At 34.5% G+C, this 19246-nt stretch overlaps 1 protein-coding gene across 1 annotated transcript in view; it reads left to right on the forward strand.

The window, feature by feature from the left end:
• The window catches only part of LRRC40 (leucine rich repeat containing 40), a 57229-nt gene extending 49329 nt beyond the window's left edge, over nucleotides 1-7900 (forward strand). The window contains exons 12-15 of the mRNA XM_007471648.1: nucleotides 384-494; nucleotides 3008-3085; nucleotides 5319-5504; nucleotides 7795-7900. Coding sequence (XP_007471710.1) covers nucleotides 384-494; nucleotides 3008-3085; nucleotides 5319-5504; nucleotides 7795-7900 — 481 coding nt within the window. The remainder of the gene's footprint in view (nucleotides 1-383; nucleotides 495-3007; nucleotides 3086-5318; nucleotides 5505-7794) is intronic.
• The last annotated feature ends 11346 nt before the right edge of the window (nucleotides 7901-19246 follow it).

Here is a 19246-nt window from a genome sequence, read left to right on the forward strand (position 1 = left end):
AATAACTACGATGTTACAGAATATGTCTTAACAATTTATTTTATGGATTCAAGTCACAGATATAGTATAAACATTGCCTAGATTGAATTTTTTTGTCTATAATTGGTTTAAATATAAACTGAATGGTTTCTTAAACTTCAATCTACATTTAAGGTCAAATAGAAATTCTTGGACAGATAATATTATGGCTATTTTTAAAAACCTATTTTTATCAGTTACACATCCAAACTGATTGCAATTTTTATGAGAAAAGTAACAGTTACAGAAAATCTTAATTAGCAAAAATAATGTAAGATTTTTTTCCTCTATAGTCTGCTTGTAGTTTTTAAGTTCTGACAGTGAATTCAAATAATATTAACATTTAAAAATTATTTTTGTTTCAGGATTGTGGAACTGAAGGAAATGGTTTCTGATGTCAATCTCAGTTTTAATAAGCTTTCCTTTATATCCTTGGAATTCTGTATGCTTCAAAAATTAACTTTTTTAGATCTCAGGTATTTATTGATACTGTTGCTTCCCTTTTTAAAAAATTATTTATTATTTATTTATTTTATTTATTTATTTTTGGCTGCATTGGGTCTTCGTTGCTGTGTGTGGGCTTTTTCTAATTGTGGCGAGTGGGGGCTACTCTTTGTTACGGTGCGTGGGCTTCTCATTGCGGTGGCTTCTCGTTGTGGAGACAGGCCCGTGGGCTTCAATAGTTGTGACTCGTGAGCTCTAGAGTGCAGGCTCAGTAGTGTGGCCCACGGGCTTAGTTGCTCTGCGGCATGTGGGATCTTCCTGGACCTGGGCTTGAACCTGTGTCCCCTGCACTGGCAGGCAGATTCTTAACCACTGTACCACCAGGTCACTGTTGTGGCGTCTCCCGTTGCAGGGCACAGGCTCCGGACGCGCAGGCTCAGTGGCCATGGCTCACGGGCCTAGCCGCTCCGCGGCATGTGGGATCTTCCCGGACCGGGGCACGAACCCGTGTCCCCTGCATCGGCAGGCGGACTCTCAACCACTGCGCCACCAGGGAAGCCCGCTTCCCTTTTTTAATAATAACTTAGCTTTGTGTTTTACCTAACTTTTGCCCTTTCCCTCATGTTTTTCTAAGAAAAGAAATTGGTCTTTAGTTTATTAATAACATTTTAGGAGAAATCTGTAATTAAGCATTTAGGAAATATTTTTATCAGATGTCATCTGAAGGTAATTTACAAGTTATGTGACAAGACAAAATTGCTTAAAATATTAGAAAATATTAATACATTATTTAGATTCATGCTTGGGCAAAATTACAGATAGCACATGGAAAGTGTTTACTTCACATCTGTCAGAACCACAGCAGCTAGCATGACTTCTCTCAAAAAGAACCTGTTTGGTTTCAAAATATTATATTAACCATGCAAGGCAAGAAATAAAGAAAAAGAACACTATGAGTGGCAATAAAAGGAAAAGAAACTATTTAAGGCTCTACAGAGATAATAGGAAGTTTAGTTTAAATATGTCCTAAGTTGAAGTGACAGGATCAGAAGTGTCAGTTTTTTGGGGGTAATAATAGGTATTTCAGGGTTAGACAGTCATTTATTTTCTTGGGCTTTAAAACTTAATTTGTAAAATATGTTTCTATTACCTGGGCTTCTTACTGTTCATGTGTTGTTATTTTTAGCTGCTCTTGCTTTGCTCAAACAATAAATTACAATAAGCTATTTATATCTGTTTGAAGATTTATTCTTCCTGTAGAGACAAAATTTTTTTTTTATGGGATTAAAGCAAATATACTAATAACTCTGCTCCTGCTAAATGTGGAATTGCTTCTGTTTTCCAGGGGCAATTACACTGGCAAAACAGTTTAAAACCTCATTTTAGTTCAGTATTAATGGAATAGTGAGAATAAATTCCTGCCTGCATTGCTGCTGACTTTATTTTTCATCCCATTCTCCTCTGTGTGTGTGTGTGTGTGTGTGTGTGTGTGTGCGGATGTGCATGTGCACGCGCACGTGTGTATGTGTACGTGCGCATGCCTCTGTCTATAACTATACCTGGACATTTCTAATTAAGTGACTAAAATATGCCTTTATGTTTGCTATCAGTAGGTATAAGACTCCAGGAAAAGATAGAAACCATCATTGTGTTATTCAGCACAAATTAATAAAGGCAATAACTGGAGAAAAGTACAGAGAAAAGAAAAAACAACATATGTTGAGTTGAGAAAGTATGACTCATATATTAGGCTTGACTTCTGAATGCAAAGATATAGGTTAGAGAAAATTATTCAATTGTGATAGATAGCCGTCTAGTTGGATATAACTTTTTCACAAATATTTTCTATTATTAGTACTTATACAGCCTCTAGAGTGCTTCTACCTTCTTGTTAACCTTTCTTCTAAAATTGTTCCCAGATCATTTCAGTAGTAAATGAGATTCCCTTTACTGCTGTGTTTTATTGTAAGATCTTAAAAAATTACACTGTGCAAATTGAAATTCTAAACTTAGAGTAGAAATGGACTTACTTAATACTTATGTAGTAGAAAGCACCAAGTTTCTAAATATATAGAATCTCTTTATTTTCCTGTTTCATCTTTTTCATGTAATTTTTCAGTTGTTCTTGGAGTAGAATTTAATGTCTATATGTGAAATGTTTCTATTAATCAAATATTTATAGTACTTGTGATATCAAATACTGTAGTATTTATAAGCATAACCGAAAGGGCTCTGGCTGTGGAAAGTATTGTTGATTGCAGTTTGAAGGAGATAAGGAATTAGTTTATAGTGTTTACCCTGTTAAATCTATTATTAAAGAGTTAATTGCAGTATCAGTTGGTTGCGCATTGCTATTAGGATTTGGCACATTAATCAAATACTTGAAGCAGCTGACCGATTCAGAATTCTCAGGACACAGCCTTAATGAAATCAAGAATTGACAAACTGAGCTGCATAAATTTTTGTCTGGTCAACATTTTAATTATAAACTAAAGTTGTACAGATTTTCAAACTTTGTAAATCATCTTTTTTCTCTCTAATTTAGGAATAATTTTTTAAATTCTTTGCCTGAAGAAATGGAATCATTGATAAGACTACAAGCAATCAACCTTTCCTTTAATAGGTAAGAAACAGAACAGACAAATCTGAATAACAATTTTCTGTGGAAAATGTGTAGGTCTTTCTAGAGAATACAACTAAAAGAACCAAATAAACAAAAAGGCCCTATATGTTTTCTTTATTTAAATATCCAGGTTTATTTTCACTTAGTTCTACTTAGAATTAAAAGTGATGTTGCTTTTTTAGAATTTTCACAACTGATGTCTAGTAGATTTTTTGTTTCTTTTAACCATTTTAAGAAACCTGTAAGCTAGTAGGAAGACAAATATGCAAATAAATAATTCTAATCGCTGTAGTGGAAGCACAGTGCATAGACATAAGTGTTTCCAGAGATTACTTGAAGGTAGAGGAGGTAGCTCTGAAACTGAGGCTTGGAAAATAGACATTTGCCAGACACACAGGGATATGGCATCCCATGTAGAGCAAATAGCATATACTAAGGCACAAGGATGTGAGGAAATGATGGGACACGTCAAGGAGCTCAATATGGCTCGGACCATAAAGTGGGGAAGTAGAAGAGTGGAAGTCACAAATGAAGTTGGGTGTGTAAGCAGTAGCCAGCCCTTTAAGAGCTTTTTATGCCCAGTGAAATTTAGATTTTATTCTGTAAACACTATGAAGATACTACTAATAATTAAGAATAGCTAATATTTATTGGGAGCTTATTTATTAATATTTATTATCTGCTGACTCCAGACTAAGTACTTTACATGTATTACCTCATTTAATCCTCACAAAAGCCCTACATGGTAGGTTCTGTTTATTATGTCCATTTAGAAATCAAGGATTAGGAATTAAGTAACTCACTTAAAGTTCACATAGATTATAGAGCTGGGGTTTGAGCCCAGGTGGTTTGACTCTAGAAGTTGGGCTCTTAACAACTATGTCATATTGTTTCCTATGGTGAAAGTTGATTCTGGTAACAAGTTAATATAATTATTAGTAGCTATCATTTAATATATTACAGATACTATACCAAGGTCTTCAAGTATATAAGTTTAGTACTATTATTATTCCTCATTTACAGATGAGGAATCTAAGGCACAGTGATGTTAAAATATTGCCTATTTAAGTTTTTGTTCTGTCTACTCTATTACTTGTGTTTTTTCCTGTGTAGGTTATACCACTATTGTCATTATTTAAAAATATATGCACTTCTCAGATTTCTTCTAATTTTTATTTGTGAATTGAACTATCGGTTCTCTATTGAGCTATCAATTGCATTGTTAATTAATGTCTTTTGGGGAGCTGGCAAAACCTAACCCTAACTTCTGTGTTAACTGGTGAGCTACATCTCTTTTAATTGCCTTGTTTATGGGTTGTGCGGGGGAAAAAGAGGAGATACTACTTAGGGTGGTTTGGTACATCTGTACACCTTGTTATTGATTCTCCGATCCCTCTGTAACTTCAAAGGTGCCTTGAGTTTACTGTTCATTATTGCTTTTTTTTTTTTTTTTTTGAACATCAAGGCAGCAAAGGAAGGGCAGTATGGGGAAGTGAAAAGGCCAACTATAAAGCTTTCTTTCAGCTCATCCTTGTCTTTTCTAGTTGAGGCAGCAGTTTGCCTCACACTAAAACCAAACTAGCTTCTGTCCCCCAAGAAATCCTCAGGGATTTTGTGTTAATTACTGAGAATTGCTCTGAGAGCCATAAGCTTTCCCATCTCTCTTGTGGCATATTCAGGGCTGCTTTGGGTGAGAAAGCCAGCAGCCTATAGTAGTTTTGTCATTTTTTCAACAACCAAAATGAGTGTAGTTTTGGTTGTTGAAAAAATGACAAAACTAGTCAGTTTCGAAGCTTAAGTCAAAGCAAAGTATAAATCTCTTAACTTTTACTTAAGATATTGGCAGTGATTCTCTTTCATAAGAAGTAAAAGTGAACTAAGGAAGAATACCTACATGGAGACATTATACTGAGAGCATTTCAGGAAGATTTCCTTGTCTCCTGAATGAGAAAAGAAAAACATAGGAGAATTTACTCCAAACTTTTGTTTGATTTTATACATTAAATAGAAACTGTTACAAATGTGTCCACTTAACATGTATTTCAAGGTTTCCAGAATTAATCCAGTTTTAAAAAATTTTCTGAAAAATTTAAATGCAGAACTTATACCAAATATTAAAAACTTACATTAAGAAAACTTTATCTCATGGTATCAAACTTAGGACCATCTATTTGAAGGAATGATTTTGCTTCTGATTCTAATATATTTAGGTGTTCTGTTCATATTCTTATAGGTTCAAAATACTACCTGAAGTTCTGTATCGAATTCCCACACTTGAAACAATTTTGATTAGTAACAATCAGGTTGGATCTGTGGACCCTCAGAAAATGAAGACAATGGAAAATCTGATTACATTGGACCTTCAAAATAATGACCTCCTACAAATTCCACCAGAGCTCGGTAATTGTGTGAACTTAAGGTAAGTGCACCATTCTACTAAGTTTTTCCATTCAATTTGTTGAAGGGTTGTTTTTTTGTTTTGTTTTGTTTTTAGTTTTTTGAGGTACTCTTGCAGGCAAGTTGAAATAAAAAATTTAATGTCCCATTAAAAATAACAGGTAACAAAACTCTGAATCCCAATTCTGTTTTTCAGATGTTACCAAATATATTTTTTAGTTTTGTTTATACAGTATGTATATGTGTAAATACAGCAATTGATTGTTTCTAGTGATACTTTTCTCATCACTGTGTATGTGTATAATCTGAAACTCTACTGCATAAAAATGTCAAGGAAATATAAATTCCTTAGCTGTGCATATAACTTTTTTCAATATCTGATTACAGACTACTACCATTTTTTCAAGGCCAGCATAGTCTTTCTTACTCTGTGTTTGCTGTTACCTCAGCCTCAAGTGCCTTTACCCTGCTTTTATCAGTAATCAACCTAATTATCACCTTTGAAAACCTTTCCGATATTCCAGGCAGAGTTAGTCCCTTCTCTGATTTCCCATCCTGCTTTATTTGGACTCATTTATACCATTTCTTTGTCCTCCTTTGGAAGAGTTACCCCAGTGCCTAGACCATAGTAAGCACCTAATAAGTGCTTGTTAAGTGAATATAAAGGGAATTTGAGACATGAACAGAAAGCCCAGTAGTTAACAGAATGTGTCAGAAAAATTTAATTATTGAAAACTGCATATGATGGTTTAGCATATTTTACTTTACTAGAGTGGCACAAGTATCTTTCTCTGGTACCTCACAATACTGAATTATAGAAGACAAGTAAGTTGATTATTGTTCTGTGCAATAGTTGTATTCTATAAAGTCTCCGTGAACACCAAATTAGTAAATACTAAACCATTACTCCCTAGGGGAAATAACAGAGGCTCTTTCAAGCCTCTGGTCACGTTTTCGTCAGCCAGTCAACATATAACCTTGTGTTATGTGTGTTTCTGTATTAAGATGCCTTATTTAATATTGTTGATTCATTAATATTGAGCTATGGCCAAACAGCACTGTGATTTATGCCTGAATGAAGCTTATCTAACATACGTATCTTCTGTGTAAGATACATGACATCCTTCTTGTGCTTAGAAAAACTAGACAACACTTCAGCATTACACTTGCAGGCCATATTAAACAGTGAAATCACCAAGAAAAGGTACAATAATACAAAAAATGTTGCACTAAATAGACCATGGAAGGAACATTTGTTTACAGTATGGGAGCTGAAACGAAAAAGGCAGAGTGTCACCTTGTTTGAGCTCAGTTGGGAATGTGCCTGTCAAGTGACTCAAATTTTTTGCTGCTCTGTGCATGTCCAAAATGACCTTCAAAATGCCACATGTATTGATTTGGGGGTTACTGGTAAATTTTAGTGAGTAGGCAAATTAGCAAATTTGGAGTCTGTTTGAGTAATGAAGATTGACTGTAAGTAACTTTTTTTCTATAAATTAAGAAAATCATTCTTTAAAATAATTCCCAAGGTACAGGAATATTTGAAGATATAATTTAGATCTATGGTATAATATGTTGTGAATCCTTTGACTTTTATTTACATAAACACTTAAAAGTTATTGAAAATTAATATAAAAGTCTCTATCTTATAATTTAAGATATTTCATTAATTAAATAAAGAAACAAATTAACCAGCACTTAGATCTTAAACTGAACCTCATTTCAGAACATTTAAAATAGATTTTATATATGTGTCTGGTCAAGGGAAGGAGTATGAAGGCAGACGTGTTAATGTTCCCAGTGTGGAAAAGGATATATCGACTATGTTATAGTCTTTGGTATGAGTATTTGTCAGTTTGCTCATTCTAACACTTGTATAAATATAATTCACCCATTTAATATGTGGTCATTATAGGATTGAGAAGGTGATGGGTAAAATGATGGTTCATATCGCAGCTCTTCTGTTTAATAGCTGTGTAATCTTGGACAAGCCTTTCTTACCTTCCTGAACTTGTGCTTCCTTATCTATAAAATAGAAATATTAATGGTGCCTACATCACAGGGTTGTTAAGATAATTAAGAGAGTCAGTGAATGTAAGTTACTTAGAACAATACCTTTCACATAATAAGTATTCATTTAATGTTGTTTCAGTCATTGTAGTTACAATTCCAATTGTTTTAATGCTTAGATTTGAAAAGGGACAAATTTTTAAAAACACACAAGTTTTACTTATAAAATAGCAAATGAAATTAGAAGAAAAGGCTCCCTAATGGAAAATGTTTTAAATTCTTAATTTCTCTCCTTTGTTTAGGACATTGCTACTAGATGGAAATCCGTTCCGCGTTCCTCGAGCAGCCATATTAATGAAAGGAACAGCTGCTATTCTGGAATATTTGAGAGACCGAATTCCTACTTAAGTTGGAGTTGTTATATAATCTTGGTCATGTTAATTCTTAGAGTTCTTAGATTGATAACTAACATATTTCTAAGGTATCATGTACATTTATAATGGTGTAACTACGTATAGTGTTCATACATTTGCTCTGAATGTTTTGCATAAGATTTATCCTCACTTTCATTCCCTTATAACACAGCAGTTTCTTCAGAAGTGAATTTTTATTTATCACAGTTTAATATTTTTATAATGACAAAGCATTGTTGTAGACGTGGGGTTTTTTTTCCCATTTCTGTTTGTGTTACGTATATTATGACCAATTTACTTGAATATGACCATCTAATTTCTACCTTTTTATTGGATATAAAATTGAATTGAATTTTGTTTAATACTGTTCTTTGGCATTTAAAAAAATAAGACTTTTCATTATCCATAATAGGACTTTTATGATGTGGTTGGTGTCAGTATAAGTTTCAAATTAATATTTACTGGCTTGTTTTTGTTTATATAGTTGAAATGTTTTTTCCTAGCCTTTTTTTACATGTTTCATGAAATCGTTTTGTTGGGGTTTCTAATGTCACAGAAATGCTACATAAGATATGGTTATTGGTGGAGAAAATAGTAAAAGTGTTGTTACAATTGCTCTCACAATTCTGAATTTAAAACTTGACTGGGTATGTTTTTTTTTGTAAGATGTCTTAGTGTTAAGTTTCCATACAGTAGTCTAGTACTTCTAGATTCAACAAATTTAAAGAAACTGGATCTGCATATTTTTCCCTCAGAGCGTGAGCATTTAAAAAATACCTTTTGTTCTTTAAAAAACAAAGTACTGAAATTTTATTAATTTTTATGGATAACAGCAACAGAAAATAATAGCATATACTACATAGAAATCTTGAAATGTATTTTGTTTAAATACTTACTAAGCAGGTATTTGTATATATAATTACTCTGTTGATGTGTTCTAATCCATCCTTGTGCCTTTTTTTTTATTTCCAGGGTCTTAATTTTTAAATTTGCTTGTAGTCATGTGGTAATTTTCTAAAAGGGAATTTGTTATATTTGATAAAAATCAAATATAAACATTTGTATTTATACCAAAAATATCAGAAGTAAGTAGGCTAGTCAGTCATTATAAAACATACTATGTGATTCTATTAAGTAACTAATCAATAGAATGTATATTAGTTTATATAAATAGATGGGTGGATAGGTATATAGGTAGGTAGGTAGATAGGTGGATGGATGGATAGATAGCTTTTGGATGATTGAGACATGCTCTCATATTATGAAAAAAAATCATTGCTAATAAAGATAAATACTACATGTTCATTAAAAAGTTACATTTTTCAAATATTGATTACAATGTTTATGTTTTTGGTTTAAAAGAAACATGCCCTTTTCATACAACAACTCTGTGGCTGCCTAAGAAATCTGCTTCGGTATTAAACAAAAGACATTTTACAATAAGGTGACATTTTATTATTTATACAATAAAGAGACTTTTATGTTATTCAAAACACTTTTTTAAATACTGAAAAAGTTGAGTACACCAAAGCCGAAAAATGGCTCTGCTATACACTGCACAGCATTATTTTAGTCCCTGTATTTTGTATCTGTACAGAAAGCATCTTCAAAATGCATTCTAATCACATTGTACACCTTTACTGATTAGTGTCAATACGTAAAATAAAACTGGAGAATACAGCTTGCATTTGCAAATTAACTGACAAAGTAATTTCACTGATTCAGTAAATTTAAAATATAGATTCATAGCACTTCTTTGCACATAAAATGAAGCAGCTTTCAAGGTTGTCATGGTCTCATACTGCCAAAAAAACCATTAACTACATTCACAATCTATGTTAACAAAGTAGTAAATATGTCTTCATTCAGTTTTTATTTACATCAATATGTAATTCAACTAGAAAGTACTGTTAATTGTGATACAGTAATTTCTTTTTTAACACATACAAAAATGACATTTTTTATATATAATTTGAGCTCAAAATCACAATTATCTCAAAATATTAATTACAATACAGCCATTTCAATTAAACATGTCATGATTTAACTTTTTATAAAATGGTAAAATTTGTTATTAAAGTAAGCAATTTGTTTTGAATTGGCTAGAGTTCACCCACGTAGAAAACCTTAAATGGTAAGAGGTGTTTCCAGCCCCCTCCCACCCGAATTTGTATATAGCCACCTAAGCTAGCAAAGAGACAGAAAAGGCCCCAATTTATAAAGATTAAGCCTCTTTTGCTATACCGCTGTGGCTTGTTGTTTCTTCCATAAAAGCTTTACAAGGGTAGTGTCAATAAACTATGCAGTGAAATGCATGCATTAATATACAGTATGTCTGTAAAATGTTAGTGTTTAGTGCACATTAAAATGTTCACAAAGACTGCAAAAGAAGTCATAAATAAAGAAGCACTTACAAAAATCTACCAATTGCAAACTGTAAACTTGAAAATTACTTGATAATATAATGGAATTTCTTTGAAAACAGATCCCAATTCAAGTTCTTTCTCTGGCTAAAGGAGCTCTAGTTACTTGGCCTTAAGATGTCACTGTTTAGCTGCACATATGGTAGAGAAGTCAGATGTCATAAAAGAATATGAGTCTAGAGACTGTCTTCATTTTACTGAAATAGTGGCCCAATGTTGCATCACTGTTTAGGATTTTTTTTTAAACTTACAGAAGAGTGAAATATTTCACTAACTGAATTATATGACCTCAAATGAAAAATGGAAAATTTGTGTGTGTGTGCATGTGTTTAGCATATGGAAAAGTATTAATATAAATAGGTGGAATTAGAGCTTCATTATACAGTAATAAAAGGATTATGCCCCAAAATAAATGAGGTCAAAAGAAATCAATTATCAAATAGTTTAGGGATGAGAGAATTTTCATGGATACTTAAAAATCCTAAAAACGTAGTATCTAGTTTCTTTTTAATTCTTAACAAACCAATTAAAATTTAATCACTATCTTTGTTTAGAATTGCTGTTGTTAATTTAATATTTCTTCTCTGAATCAAAAGAGGCCATAGTTCATATTTATGGTTTACTTATATACCGCTGGGTGGGGTCATGCCCTTGGCTGGTTATAAAGTGGGAAAAATGAAACTACAGTAACTGCAAACCTTACTTTTTGCAAGGCTGTTTTTGATGGTCTTTGAAATTTACAAACAGAACTCAGTAGATTTTTACCTCTGATTTTTCAACTAGGAAAAAATTCCTCTTTCATATGAAGACAGTGTCATTGTCCTTAAGCTTCCTTTAGTCCCTTCTATACACTGAGTACAGAGAGAAACTTGATTGGCTCTTGACACAAAAATATCTGGTTTATCTGTCAATTATGTTTCTCGTGAATACTAAGGCTTGCATTTTTGAGGAGGAAAACGTAGTTGAGGATGTTAAAGGGAAATGCCTAAACACCATAAAGCAGTATTAAACATTTATTGCATTCCATTGACACTAGGTGTCATCAAAGCTAAAACCAAATTTTCTAGAGTAAAACTTAACATAAAACATTCCTTTCTGCCCTGAACAGTTGCCTCTCCACATTCAAGACCAGTAAGAGTCCTCTGAGTGGAAAGACTGCAAGTATTGAAAATAACATTTATTTTAGCAGTACATTCTGAAAATAAATTACCATAGCAAATATGGGAACTGCTTTATGTTCTATCTGCCTGAGAGTTTCATCTTGGTTTTCCTGTGGACTATTCAAAAAATTACGTAAGATCTCCTGACTAAATAAGGGAAGGGGATTAGGGAGAGAAAGATACAAAGAAATATTTTTTTTCCCATTCATCAAATACTTCCACTAGCTATCATAAAGGTCAGTTGACCTGCATACCTGGGCATTATTTAACCTCATTACTTTACATGTGCAAAACAAGTGTGCAAAGAAAAACACCTATGTATGTCTATACAGAGACATAAAACCTGAGTCACAATAAAAAGTTTTTAATATAAGAAAACTTTTCTTAATGTAGGAAAATAATTTCTAAAGGGCCAAAAATACCTTTATACAATATAATCTGCTAACTTTAAAACTCAGTGTGCATAAGCATCACATATTTTTTAAGACCCAACAAAAAAAGGAATCATTTACAGTTTTCTTAACTATAGCTTAGATACCTATATTTCAATTTCTAACATCTATTTTCATTCCCCTGAATTCATTAACTTTTCTAAAAGAAAAAGTGAAAAGCACATTCAAATATGAGGACTGTTTAATTTCTGATGAACAGTTCCTGCTTTTTTCTAAATATTGAGGACATAGGAGATTTGGGGTTGCTAGGCATATAACTTAATGTCAAGCCACAAAGCAATTCTAAAGTTCAAAAGAAAATATATAATAAACATTACTTGGAAAAATATTTTGTGGATAGAGTTGGGCCAAAGTCTGCATGAAGCCATTCTTATTTGCAGCCTCCCTTTCTGCAGATGATTCACTCTTAAAAACTCCTTTCCCTGCACTCCCATTTCCTTAGCTTTCATTTTATTTCATTTCCTTAGATTTCCATACTTAAACCCTGGAATTGTGCCGGCTGAAGCTCCATGGTTCACATTCAGCTACAAGGTACAATGTCTTCTTCACTTAACTAAATCTTTATCTCTTCCTCTTCAGGAGCTCAGTTTTCTGGGATGACTCCCTGGCCCTCTCTCACATACCCCTTTACTTATTAGGGAAAAAAAATCTGTGTCCCTACTGTCTTATCACTAGACACTGATTTAAGGATAATTCAAGACATACTTATCTCCTGGGCTGTATACATCTCAGATGCATGCTGAGAAAAATTTTATAGAAAAATGAGGGCAAGTTGCTTCTCCATCTGCCCCCAGATGACATTGTCATTAATTATGCATTTATGTCAGGTAAGTCACTGACAGAACAGGAAGCCATCTGAACCCAAAGGTTCAATCCTTGCTTGCCTCTGTAGTTGGGTATAGGGCCCTGGCCCTTTCAGTACTTGTATCAACAGATGAAGGGATTCTGGACAGTGTCCTTGAATGCTGACTTTGCTCTCTGGGGTCAGCAGGCCTGGTTTGGGGAATAGGGTGGGAAGTGCATGTGGTAGTGTAAGGGATTAGAGGCATTAACCTAGGGAACTGTACTCTTGCTGCCTTTTTATATGACACTTGCCTGAGGGTCACTGGAAGGATTTTGTATTGTGCAGAAGGCTAAAAGCAGAGTCACACTTTCTCTGCCAACAGACTTGTTACCATGGGAACCAATGCAGAAAAATGAAAAAATGACAAGAAGCTGAGAATTAAATGTGGAGAAAATTGATAGTTGGTTTCAACATGGCAATTTGAGCACTTGAGATTTAAACAGGATGTTCCTTGTGTGGCCAGACCAATGAAAATGGACAAAATGACGTGCTGGTCTCTGGTCCTGGAGGCTATATGGGGAATGCAGGAAGAAAGCAGTAAGCGTGCTGTAGTTTGGATAAGGGGGACTCTGTAAATTCAGATCCATCTCTGGTGATGTTGAGCTCTTCAGCCCAAATGTTAAATTAACCATATGATCAAAGGTGCCCTTCAAAAGGCATGTCCATGCTTAGCTTGATAAATGAAAGCAGCCTGCTGTAACAATTCTCACCTTTCCAAAGCCAACACACACTACCTGACAAGAGTATTGCATACCTAATATGTTATTGCTTGAAAATCTTCCCAAATATTAAAAAAAAAAAAACCCAAAAGGACACAGCTTTCAAATCTGTGGTCCCTCCCCCCCCCTCCCCCCAACAAGGCAGCTAATTAACCTAGAATTTGAATTAGTTTTATTTAGGAAACAATTATTTCACTTTACCTGATTCAAGTACTCCTGTGTACCCTCCTTTGTTATTCTGGAGTTGATAATAAACTGATCAAACCAGATGAGGATTCCAAGACAATTTGTAACAAGGACTTGGAGTTTCAGCCTAATCTGAGAAATCAGACCTACATATTGCACTTTTGGAGGCTCCAGGGAGACACCTGTCCTGTCCTCTAGCTTCCCAAAAGGCTACTTTCTGAAATCCTATGATTAATGCCTCATTTCCTGTGACTAGCCTTTGGCCCATATTTAAATGTAATTCCCCTGAGGAGATGAGGGAAGGTCACACTAGGGGACTTGATTTCACCCTTCCTGGAGAGCTAGTTTTCAAGTAGTAATGAAACCCTTCACCTGATCCACCCTCCTAACAATTAAAAGCTAAAAACAACATCACCCAGGAAGTAGGAGACAAGCCATTATTGTATAGTTGTCTTTGGGGTATGTCTAACTTCAAATGGTCTGAATAAAATATGCTGTTTGTGTGGTTTAAAGTCCACTGGCCATAGATTTCACTAGAGATGCTTTTTTCTTTCTCACTAATGACTTGCTGTTCTAGTTAGAATTCCTTACTGAATCCTTTGACAGTCTTAAGGATAAGTTCTTGAAATGCTAGAAGCCCATTACATTTCTGTTTTTCCAAGAGTGCATACAGAGTTCTGAAATACAGTAAAACACCTTATTTTCTACTACTTGCAGAGTTTGGAGGCAAACTTGATAATAAACAGAAATTTGAGTACAGTGTTCTTGCTTATGCTAAAATAACTTCTTATATCAATATTTCAGTGAGTTTCAGGATTGAGACATCTATGTTTCTGAGGGTAGGAAGCCTTAGAATAACCTGATGCAGGACTAATCTTTAAAGCTACATGAAGCACTAAGGACAGTTCAGCAGATCTCTTTCTGAGATAGGCAAATAAAATATAATAGGGTCTTCACAAGCAGTAATGCCTTTGAATTTGACATATGATAAATAAGAGACTGCTTCTTTTAATTTCTTTTATCTCTAAAATCAGGCAGCAGATGCTTGGAGGAAGACTAAATGGTCTGCCTTAAACTAAAGAATGATTATCTTTTTCTGTGATTTTTTTTTAATACTAATTCTCTCACTGGTAGATCATACTTTGGGCAAACTTGAGCTCTCCACCAGGCCAAGAGGCCACCTGACACTAATATATTTAATAGTTTTACCACATCCCTTCATTATTCAGACAAGAATTTGAAACAGTTATAACACATCTCATGATATATTGAGAATTTAAATTTGATTCCTTCATTTTTTTAAACAATTGATTTCCCTTCTCAATTTTTTTGAGGTTGTGTGATTCCCTGCTGTATCATGTACCATAAAGAGTTACAGACATAACTTCTACATAGTTTTCTCTAGTTTATCATACAGTTCAGCATATAGTTCACAAATAGCCAGTCTTGCCAATATTAGGACATTTATTGCTTTCAGCTACCACAAGTATTTGGAAATCAAAAAAGCTGAGTGGAATGATGATCTCTGCATGGAAGGCATATGATGAATAGGTCTAGAGATCTAATATGCATGATGACTATAGTTAACAATATTGTACTGAATACTGGAAATTTGTTAAAAGAGTAGATTTCAGATGCTCTCACCACACACAAAATGGTAACTATGTAAGGAGATGAAATGTTAAATAGATCGACTGTAGTTAGCATTTCACTATGTATTTGTATATCAAATCATATTGTACATCTTAAATATATGTAATTTTTATTAAAAAACTTAAAACAAAAGGGGGAGGCATCACACTCGATAGCTGTCCTTTCTGGATTAAGGTGAGGTGTTGACTAAATAAACAGATAGTTCAATTTAACAGAGCAAAAAAAAAGGCCTCTCATACTGACAACTGACCATACATATATATGTAGATACTGGGCTTTTTTCAATACCTTTCAAACTAGATCTTAAGAAATATGCCCAAAGTGATATCTGTAGGTCAGAATCCCTCTGATTAAGAATTTAAGAAGCATGATCTCATTTTCAAATTCAAGCGTGCTACACAGTCCATTGCAAATAGTTTTAATAAACTCCCATTTTCTAAGTTGCTGCACAAAGACACTAAATTGCTTCAAGGTTAAACCCACCGCTTCATCACCAAATGGCAGCTAATTTTCCAGACCATGGTTGAACTCATATACTTTTTGAAACCCCCTTTATTAAACAGTTGCTGTCCCATCTCTAGGCTAATCCTAACCTGAGTTTGACAATCCTTGATTTTAACCTCGAAGAGCAAATAAAAACTCAGGGGTTTTGTTGCATATAAAACCATATCTGCTATTTCTCTTCAGAATCTCCTTCAGAATAACTTGGAATTTAGATGGCTTCCACTTCTTAGTGCTTAAGAGATGTTGCCAGGGCAGCTGCAACGGTCAACACTTAGAGAAGGGTGTGGGGATTGGCCACATAGGTATTTCAGCTGTCCATCTAAATGGTATGTGTGAGAGGTGGTCTGTATCTGCATAGTTCTAGGCACTCTTTAGTTTTCTACTTTCTAGAAAATTTTATCATAGGTACTGCTCAAGTTGCATTTTTTACTGAACTCTAATGGGTCCTGTTCTGTTCTTAAACACAAAGAAAGCATCTTCCTAACATGGGGGTGTTTATTAATAGTCAAGAGTGTGATCTTTTCCTTATATATAGGTACATAAGTATTTAGAATATGCAAGTCCACTAAAAGTATGTACATTTTTTAAGGTGTTTAAAATACAAATTATTTTAAAGCAAAGATTTCAAGAGATGCTAAAGGTTAACTGTTCTGTTATTCTCTCCTTTCCTGAGATCAATCTCTTCAACTGGAACAGTAGGCCTTTGTTATCAGGCTTTGGTGCCCTCCCTCCAGGAAGGCACCCTTGATTTCTGACTTTGACTCCTAAGGGGCAGCCCCTAGGAAGGACAAAGACAGATGAAAGAGGAAAGCGAGAATTTAGCTAGCTTAGTGACCATCCCTCCCAGATATGATTTGTTCTAGACCATGCTGCAGATTTACATTCTCACTGTCGCCTGAAACTTTGTCCTTTTTGGAAAAGAACATATATGAGGGATAGAAGCCTGTCTTCCTAAGGGAATAGAAAAAGATTCCTCATCCACATTAGAAAAACTTAATAAAGCTGAAAGGAAGCATTTGCCATTTTATTACACTGAGACAGAAAGTGATAATACACTGTTCTCCCCTTATATTTTGTACCTACACAGTAGCATTTATTAGACTTTTTATGTGTCTGTCTCTCCATTAGATTGTGTTTCTTGAGGGGAGGGACCATGGCTTATTTATATTTATATTTCCCTTTGTTCTCAAAATCTTTTGCTCATTAAATATGTTTATTAAATTGAATGCACAGGAAGAAAAAGATAAATTGTTTTAATCACTGATAATTTTTCTTAAAGGATAAACACATAGATTGGCTACAGGACAAATCTTAGGAAAGTTCAGAGGAAGACTTAGGAGGGAATTACTTAACCACCTCTCCAAGCTATAGATGTATTCAAACTTACATACAGGTCTGGATGAATATTCTAAATATGAGTGTATATTGTTGTGGGAGTGTAGGTGAATGTGCCCGGCATATTTATGGAAAGTTTAAAAAGAAACGAAGACATATTCCCTTACCCTTCAGTTGTTTATGATGATCTAGGTCCCCAGGTCACCGGGATAGTAACTATCATTTTGGGGAAATATGTGAAAACCTAAAAAAAATAGTACCCGATATTGTGTGTGTGTGTGTGTGTGTGTGTGTGTGTGTGTGTATGCGAGAGAGAGAGTCTTGAGTTTGAATTTTTCTGAGAAATGGTCACAAACAGATTTGTAACATTTGCTAGCAACATTCATGGTTTTATAAAGAACACAGAGTGATGGCCTGCTAGAGAATCTGTCTTGATCACAACTTAGCAATAAGTATTTTGCACATCAAGTGCAAAAGTGCACTTGATGTGCAAAATACTTATTGCTAGTTGAATGACACCACAAGTAAGGCTGAAAATTTGTGTCCAAAGACTTGCTATTAAAGATGGATAATTTAAAACAAACAGAAGGACAGCAAGTAAAATGTTACAAGTCAAGAACATAATGATAAAATAAAGGAAAAATCAAATTTGGAGACTGAGACTTGCCCACGACTTAACAACCTTTCCTTTTACAGGTGGTTTCTGGCTTAATGAACATCAATAGAAGTAAGTGGAGTCTTGAATATGTCCATCATTCACTTACTTTACAGGGAGGTGACACAATTGGATAATCAGCATTCTGTTGGGAGCGGGGAGGCATGCAAGGAGTGTTGCAAAGGGATGCAGGCATTTTAAGCAATGGTTCCTCACAGCTTTCTTCTTCCCTCAGCTGCTTAGGGCTCCACACCCCAACCCAACCTTGGTGGTTTTCTCATTTGTTGTACCTAAAAACAGAGCTTCCCAACCTCTTTACATCATGGCACAGATAGAAAACGATCGTGTTTGTTCTGAATAATGGGGTATAGGTGAGTAAAATAGATAAGGCCTCTCCAAGCCCCAAGTGAAAGCAATAAGTTACAAGTCCCTGTGCTCTGAGGGGATTGATATCTCAGTACTTGTGGGAACTAAGCTGGCTGCTGAATGGAAAGCACTGACCTAGAAATTGCTCCCAGGAATACAAAATTAAGACTCTTCATACATGATAAAAAATAATACTTTAGGTACTAGTTGATACCCAAAATCTAGAGATAGTCCAGTACCACAAGCATTAATAAACAAACAAAAAACCACTATTGGAGTATAGAAATAGCTTTCAAGCAACTCTCATTCTCAGTACAAATTCTTCCTAATTTACATTCTAATATTTAGTTCCAGATTCTACAACCAAACCTATCATGGAAAGCTTTTGGAAGTCTGAGAAGGGATGAAAAAGATGATGAAATAGAAAATAAGGCAAATAAAGCAAGCCAAAAGCTGTATTCAAAAGAATGAAACCATGGTGGACACCTTCTATACTTGCTTTAGAATGTGTGGCCATGTTGTGTACAATTTAAATTGTTTAGGAAATATTTTTCTCTTCTGAAAAGAGAAGAAGCCTACTTTGTAAGCAAACCCAAGATGGTGCACTAAAATTGGCACATTTGAGGTCATAGACAAGTTATAAAGCACCAACCCCCAAAGAAGGCTGACTGAATCTGCTAAGAACAAACTGTGTTAGTAGTGGGTGATCATGTGGCCAGAGGAAACTGTTTCCTTTGGAGGAAAACACCAGAGGATTTAAATAGTTTTACCTAGTCTTCGGGAAAGAACACTGTGTTTTCTTTCTACTTTTGCTTGGGTTTAAAAGAAGCAAAGATTGAATGATTGGCAGAGAAACACCATGAATAAGTAGGCCTTTGGTGGAATTAGTAAAGGGGAGGCTCAAACAAGGATGATGGCTAAGCTCTGAGAGTGAGGGTGTAATTAGCTTAGAAGAGGTAAACAGAAAATTTTGGTTTTTTAAAACAATTTTCTAGCCAGTAGAGGCCCTGAAGTTCCAAATGCCCTGGAACCAAAATAGCTTGA

The sequence above is a fragment of the Lipotes vexillifer genome, unplaced genomic scaffold (genome assembly GCF_000442215.2).
Source record: "Lipotes vexillifer unplaced genomic scaffold, Lipotes_vexillifer_v1.1 scaffold461, whole genome shotgun sequence".
Taxonomy (NCBI): domain Eukaryota; kingdom Metazoa; phylum Chordata; class Mammalia; order Artiodactyla; family Lipotidae; genus Lipotes; species Lipotes vexillifer.